The 8,097-nt window shown below is 32.9% G+C and overlaps 1 protein-coding gene across 15 annotated transcripts in view; it reads right to left on the bottom strand.

Annotated features, from left to right (window-relative positions):
- Positions 1-5,277: 5,277 nt before the first annotated feature.
- LOC143243354 (uncharacterized) overlaps positions 5,278-8,097 on the bottom strand; it is a 45,031-nt gene continuing 42,211 nt past the window's right edge. For all 15 annotated transcript variants that reach the window (XM_076487223.1, XM_076487219.1, XM_076487217.1 and 12 more), the window contains 2 exons: positions 7,762-7,884; positions 5,278-5,511 (listed from right to left, as the gene is read on the bottom strand). In XM_076487223.1, the coding sequence (XP_076343338.1) occupies positions 5,431-5,511; positions 7,762-7,884 (204 nt within the window). In that variant the 3' untranslated portion in view covers positions 5,278-5,430. The remainder of the gene's footprint in view (positions 5,512-7,761; positions 7,885-8,097) is intronic.

The following is an 8,097-nucleotide window of genomic DNA, read 5'->3' as shown; positions in this document are numbered from 1 at the left end:
GGAAGTGTTGAGTTCAGTAAACATAGTTTAACAGAAACTCAGTGGAAGTGTTGAGTTCAGTAAACATAGTTTAACAGAAACTCAGTGGAAGTGTTGAGTTCAGTAAACATAGTTTAACAGAAACTCAGTGGAAGTGTTGAGTTCAGTAAACATAGTTTAACAGAAACTCAGTGGAAGTGTTGAGTTCAGTAAACATAGTTTAACAGAAACTCAGTGGAAGTGTTGAGTTCAGTAAACATAGTTTAACAGAAACTCAGTGGAAGTGTTGAGTTCAGTAAACATAGTTTAACAGAAACTCAGTGGAAGTGTTGAGTTCAGTAAACATAGTTTAACAGAAACTCAGTGGAAGTGTTGAGTTCAGTAAACATAGTTTAACAGAAACTCAGTGGAAGTGTTGAGTTCAGTAAACATAGTTTAACAGAAACTCAGTGGAAGTGTTGAGTTCAGTAAACATAGTTTAACAGAAACTCAGTGGAAGTGTTGAGTTCAGTAAACATAGTTTAACAGAAACTCAGTGGAAGTGTTGAGTTCAGTAAACATAGTTTAACAGAAACTCAGTGGAAGTGTTGAGTTCAGTAAACATAGTTTAACAGAAACTCAGTGGAAGTGTTGAGTTCAGTAAACATAGTTTAACAGAAACTCAGTGGAAGTGTTGAGTTCAGTAAACATAGTTTAACAGAAACTCAGTGGAAGTGTTGAGTTCAGTAAACATAGTTTAACAGAAACTCAGTGGAAGTGTTGAGTTCAGTAAACATAGTTTAACAGAAACTCAGTGGAAGTGTTGAGTTCAGTAAACATAGTTTAACAGAAACTCAGTGGAAGTGTTGAGTTCAGTAAACATAGTTTAACAGAAACTCAGTGGAAGTGTTGAGTTCAGTAAACATAGTTTAACAGAAACTCAGTGGAAGTGTTGAGTTCAGTAAACATAGTTTAACAGAAACTCAGTGGAAGTGTTGAGTTCAGTAAACATAGTTTAACAGAAACTCAGTGGAAGTGTTGAGTTCAGTAAACATAGTTTAACAGAAACTCAGTGGAAGTGTTGAGTTCAGTAAACATAGTTTAACAGAAACTCAGTGGAAGTGTTGAGTTCAGTGAACATAGTTTAACAGAAACTCAGTGGAAGTGTTGAGTTCAGAAAACATAGTTTAACAGAAACTCAGTGGAAGTGTTGAGTTCAGTGAACATAGTTTAACAGAAACTCAGTGGAAGTGTTGAGTTCAGTGAACATAGTTTAACAGAAACTCAGTGGAAGTGTTGAGTTCAGTAAACATAGTTTAACAGAAACTCAGTGGAAGTGTTGAGTTCAGTAAACATAGTTTAACAGAAACTCAGTGGAAGTGTTGAGTTCAGTGAACATAGTTTAACAGAAACTCAGTGGAAGTGTTGAGTTCAGTAAACATAGTTTAACAGAAACTCAGTGGAAGTGTTGAGTTCAGTAAACATAGTTTAACAGAAACTCAGTGGAAGTGTTGAGTTCAGTGAACATAGTTTAACAGAAACTCAGTGGAAGTGTTGAGTTCAGTAAACATAGTTTAACAGAAACTCAGTGGAAGTGTTGAGTTCAGTAAACATAGTTTAACAGAAACTCAGTGGAAGTGTTGAGTTCAGTAAACATAGTTTAACAGAAACTCAGTGGAAGTGTTGAGTTCAGTAAACATAGTTTAACAGAAACTCAGTGGAAGTGTTGAGTTCAGTAAACATAGTTTAACAGAAACTCAGTGGAAGTGTTGAGTTCAGTAAACATAGTTTAACAGAAACTCAGTGGAAGTGTTGAGTTCAGTAAACATAGTTTAACAGAAACTCAGTGGAAGTGTTGAGTTCAGTAAACATAGTTTAACAGAAACTCAGTGGAAGTGTTGAGTTCAGTAAACATAGTTTAACAGAAACTCAGTGGAAGTGTTGAGTTCAGTAAACATAGTTTAACAGAAACTCAGTGGAAGTGTTGAGTTCAGTAAACATAGTTTAACAGAAACTCAGTGGAAGTGTTGAGTTCAGTGGAAACATAGTTTAACAGAAACTCAGTGGAAGTGTTGAGTTCAGTAAACATAGTTTAACAGAAACTCAGTGGAAGTGTTGAGTTCAGTAAACATAGTTTAACAGAAACTCAGTGGAAGTGTTGAGTTCAGTAAACATAGTTTAACAGAAACTCAGTGGAAGTGTTGAGTTCAGTAAACATAGTTTAACAGAAACTCAGTGGAAGTGTTGAGTTCAGTGAACATAGTTTAACAGAAACTCAGTGGAAGTGTTGAGTTCAGTAAACATAGTTTAACAGAAACTCAGTGGAAGTGTTGAGTTCAGTAAACATAGTTTAACAGAAACTCAGTGGAAGTGTTGAGTTCAGTAAACATAGTTTAACAGAAACTCAGTGGAAGTGTTGAGTTCAGTAAACATAGTTTAACAGAAACTCAGTGGAAGTGTTGAGTTCAGTAAACATATGTTAACAGAAACTCAGTGGAAGTGTTGAGTTCAGTAAACATAGTTTAACAGAAACTCAGTGGAAGTGTTGAGTTCAGTGAAACATAGTTTAACAGAAACTCAGTGGAAGTGTTGAGTTCAGTAAACATAGTTTAACAGAAACTCAGTGGAAGTGTTGAGTTCAGTGAACATAGTTTAACAGAAACTCAGTGGAAGTGTTGAGTTCAGTAAACATAGTTTAACAGAAACTCAGTGGAAGTGTTGAGTTCAGTAAACATAGTTTAACAGAAACTCAGTGGAAGTGTTGAGTTCAGTAAACATAGTTTAACAGAAACTCAGTGGAAGTGTTGAGTTCAGTAAACATAGTTTAACAGAAACTCAGTGGAAGTGTTGAGTTCAGTAAACATAGTTTAACAGAAACTCAGTGGAAGTGTTGAGTTCAGTAAACATAGTTTAACAGAAACTCAGTGGAAGTGTTGAGTTCAGTAAACATAGTTTAACAGAAACTCAGTGGAAGTGTTGAGTTCAGTGAACATAGTTTAACAGAAACTCAGTGGAAGTGTTGAGTTCAGTAAACATAGTTTAACAGAAACTCAGTGGAAGTGTTGAGTTCAGTAAACATAGTTTAACAGAAACTCAGTGGAAGTGTTGAGTTCAGTAAACATAGTTTAACAGAAACTCAGTGGAAGTGTTGAGTTCAGTAAACATAGTTTAACAGAAACTCAGTGGAAGTGTTGAGTTCAGTAAACATAGTTTAACAGAAACTCAGTGGAAGTGTTGAGTTCAGTAAACATAGTTTAACAGAAACTCAGTGGAAGTGTTGAGTTCAGTAAACATAGTTTAACAGAAACTCAGTGGAAGTGTTGAGTTCAGTAAACATAGTTTAACAGAAACTCAGTGGAAGTGTTGAGTTCAGTAAACATAGTTTAACAGAAACTCAGTGGAAGTGTTGAGTTCAGTAAACATAGTTTAACAGAAACTCAGTGGAAGTGTTGAGTTCAGTAAACATAGTTTAACAGAAACTCAGTGGAAGTGTTGAGTTCAGTGAAACATAGTTTAACAGAAACTCAGTGGAAGTGTTGAGTTCAGTAAACATAGTTTAACAGAAACTCAGTGGAAGTGTTGAGTTCAGTAAACATAGTTTAACAGAAACTCAGTGGAAGTGTTGAGTTCAGTAAACATAGTTTAACAGAAACTCAGTGGAAGTGTTGAGTTCAGTAAACATAGTTTAACAGAAACTCAGTGGAAGTGTTGAGTTCAGTAAACAAAGATATTAAAAAAACATCAGTATCATTTAATTTAGGTGTTCTACTTTTCCTTTCCCATTTTCAAATTTACACATCTCAGTCTCTTGATCTATGGTGTACTTGACAGTGTTTGGGAAGCATTTCAAGTCAGCAACAATTTGTCAGAGTCCAACAAACATCTCGTAAAGCTTTTACATAATTTCTCTGCTCCACTAACTATGTTCTGTGCTTTTTTGGAAAGTGTAATATTGTTGTGTATGCTGGTGGGTGTGGCAAGAGGTGTCTGATTTTCTATCTGATAGCTCTGTAACTAAACAAGATACAAAGCTATAAATATTTTGTTTCAGTGATGATGGTAATATAGTGAGTAATATATGTTAAATTTTGTACTTATAGTTGTGAATAAATTTGAAAAGGGGACAGTCTATAATAAAACTGTCACATTTGTCACAGTAGGAGAAATTTGGGATTTTAAAGAATATTGCTTTATAAAGTAAGAAACTAAAACTTATACTATTGTAAAATACAGATTTTAGCTACAATTTTAAGCTATACTAATTAGTAGAACGTAAAAAATAGTTTAATTAAATCCTGAATGCAAATCACTAAAATCCTCATGACACATGCAGTAAAGGATGTATGTGGACACAGCTAAATTGTGGATCATTCTCTACATGAGCAAGAACCTAATGAGGTATTCATTTGAACTTAAAGAGTTAATAAAACTGCAATCATATCAATTGTCATGAAATTATAAACCTGTTAAAATTAGATATTTTGATTACTTCAATAGTTAAAAAATTGAATAATAAATATATGTTTGTTTGTTATTAAGTACAGAGCTAGATAATGGTATATTTTGTGTGTTGAGTTTTAGCTTCATTATTTATTTTGACTTCAAGATTTTAAGCTTTGGCAATTTGAGAGGGAGCTCACAAATCAAGGATCTCAAATTTGATTCCAATTAACATCAAAATTGCTCACTATTTGTTTGATATGACAAAACTACAAAGGCTATCTCTGCTTCTGCCACTCATTTTGAGTTACTGACTGGAGGAAAGACAAACAGCTAGCAACACGCACTGCCAACTTTTCTGGTTTTACTTGTACATACCATGATTTAAGAACACTGTATTAATCAGTTAATGAAGCAAGTCCAGTCTGATTAAAGTATTCATCTTTTCATTTCAGGTTCATGCTTTATATAGCTTACAACATATCTGTATTCCTTCAGCACATATGAATATCTCAACAACAGGATTTCAATGTGAATCTCATAACTCAGTGACAAAACATTATTGATCATAATTACAGAAGTGACTGGCTATAATGAGCAATTTGCAATTCTTATGGTGTGAAGCATAATTATAATTAATTATACTTGTCATACAACAGCAGTATTATACCTTTTGTACTTTTAATACTAAAATTCCTATCTAGACCCTCTAGTGATTTTCAGGAATTAGAAAAGTGTATATCAAAAATATTTCAATAACAACAAAAATTAAGTTTAAGAACATTCATTTCTGTAACATCTATAGTAAAAACAACGTAATAAATATTTAATATATAAATATGTAACACACTGTCAACAAATGATGTTTCATGCAATGAGTTGATGAAAACACAAATATTTATTTATAAAAACAATACATAACCTGCATAATTTCTTCTTAAAGAATTTACAAGAATATTACTTTACATGAATAAGACAGAGCAATTTCAATAAAAACTTGAAAGAACTAATTCTTTTTTTTGATACAATAATTCATGATGAACAACGAAGACAACATTTTTTATTGCCATGTTCTTGACATTCACAGCTTTCAGTACGCATTTGTCGTAAGGCCTAGAACAAGAAGAATAAAAATAATGTCACTGTCATGTGTTAAAGATTAAGGTTCAAAGTTCACCCTGAAATAATTATGGGTAGAAAAGAAGGAAAGTAAGTAGCAATTAAGTACATTCATGAGAAAACATTATCCAACAGTAATGTATTATCTAATGCAGGGGTTCCCAACCTTTTGGCACTCGCGACATGAAAATGTAATTGATGAAATAAAATTAATGTTATCCCAAGCTACTTCTAACAATGCTACGACTCCCCTGCCAAGGCTTTGCGATCCCCTGGGGTTGCGACCCACCGGTTGGGAACCCCTGATCTAATGGTTGAGATAACCTTGTTAAAGAATGCCTGAGATCTTAACATTCAACACGTCGAGAGTTAGGGCATAATTAACATACTAGAAGAGTAAAATGAAACCAAAATATATTTAATAAACAAGTGTAATCTATAATGAAATTGATAACACATTCATATAGTTGTTATAAATTATCACATACCTAGACTTTACACATGTAAAAATACAGATACAATAAGTTACTCAAAGAAATGCAGCTATGTTTAATCAAGTGATATAACTGAACAATGGAATGTAAGCATTCACATGGATACAAGTTACTTATATGCATTCATATTTCTACATATATCATATATAATAAGGCTTAGAAACAGCAAAGTTGTAAAAGTATAAAATAGAGACACTATTAAACTTGTGGTAAGAAATCTCAATCATGAAGTTATCCTTGGTCTATAGACAGCATTAACTGATTCATGCACGTCTATCAAAATCATCTAAGAGGAACAGTCCAGTCCTTATTTAGCAGTAATTCTTGGGATTACCAATAACTTTCATTGAGTTCATATGCATATCAGAATCCAAAACTTCTAAATTACTAAATTATATAAATGCTAGAGTAAAATTATAGTGAGTCAAACACTGCCAGTCATCATAGCCATGTATTCTTCCTGCCAACCAAATCTCTGCTTCCCAGTAAGCATTTTCTTTTACTTGGTTTTATTTTCTTACAATGATTTTGTTAATCTTTTATTAAAAATGTTTCAAGTAATGAGAACCAGCAGATGCTTAAAAGTATAAGGTTACTAAAACAAAGTAGATAAGGAAGGGTCTGAATACATATTTCATTTATTATTTAAACCTTCACCTCTGTCTCATTTCCTTATTACTGTATAAATCTTCTGGAGTTGGTGATCCATACACTTATCACAGACTGCATATCCAGTGATTTAAGTACTACTTGTAACATGGTAATTGCCTCACAATAATGTCTGTTACGATCCTACTAATAACACTGCACAACAAAGTTTTTGCTTCTTGAACACTGTTGGGTGTTCCTTATAGGTTTTGGCTGTTGATCAAAAAATCACATCCAAATTTGCCCATCATGTACCGTTTCATCGAAATCTTCAGTTTTGCTACAATGGAAAAATGATATCTGGGCAACTGGAATCCATCAATGCTTGCTGACTACTGTTGGACACTGCAACGTGATGCACGGACATTGAATACAAACGAAAATCAGGAGCAAAACACTTCTAATTATGTTGAACTTAATAGCATATTAGAAACATAAATGCAATTAAATACATTATTGCCAGTAAACAGTTAACTGACTATTTCTCAGAGTTCCAATGTGATGAAGCAAAACCAAAACTATATCTATGCATACCCACCAGGTATCTGCCACAATCAGCAACAACTTTTGGAAAGCAAAACTTTTCAAAAAAATAGTTGTGCAGTGTAATTAATGTAACTTTAATAAATTAACAGAGAATTTATCTTGTTGGTATTGTTTAGCTATAAACAAAATCCAATATGGAATCATATACTAGTGATAAAACTGCTCAATGTGTTATAAAAAGAAAAGAAATTAGAAAATTTGAATTTTCAACTTAAAGATGCACCTTATGTACATAAGGGCTAAACAGCTAAGTCAAACACTTCCTATAACTCAAGTTCTGCTACTCACAATTTCAAGTTATCCACCCTCATAACCTGAAATACTAATTATTAGGCCATACAAAAGAGGTAATACTTATGCAGATATTTAAAAACGAAATTTTCAAGTGTACATACATTAAGAATTAGATGACAGAAATCATCAATCCTTAGTAACAGAGTCAAAAACAGTTACTCAGAACTTTTGAACATACTGAAGGATATAATAGTAAAATAGAATGGACAATTTTTTTGACAAAAAATGTTTGATAACTTCATAAGATTTCTTTATAATGTACCTGATAGTTACTAGTATGGTATCCACTCATATACCATGACATCAGCATTGAAGCTAGAGCTTTGTCATCTGTGACACCATCATCATCCAGAGGAAAAGGTGGTAGTGGTGGAATATCTGGAATCTTAATTAAGTAAAATAGTAAGTTAGAAGCAAAAGTATCCATTACAAGTGACAGAAAACATTTAAGATAATCTTTTTTTTAAATTATTTTATGGACTTTAAAAAGGTTAGTTGTGTTGCACTCTTGATTTTATTCACTTAGAGTAAAGCTTTGAGCTATTTATGTTACCCAGCATGAAAAGTAACTGCACAGCACTTAAGTCAGGCTAAGAGC

This window comes from Tachypleus tridentatus, unplaced genomic scaffold (genome assembly GCF_004210375.1).
Source record: "Tachypleus tridentatus isolate NWPU-2018 unplaced genomic scaffold, ASM421037v1 Hic_cluster_2, whole genome shotgun sequence".
NCBI lineage: Eukaryota > Metazoa > Arthropoda > Merostomata > Xiphosura > Limulidae > Tachypleus > Tachypleus tridentatus.
This window is presented reverse-complemented; position numbering and strand designations above follow the sequence as displayed.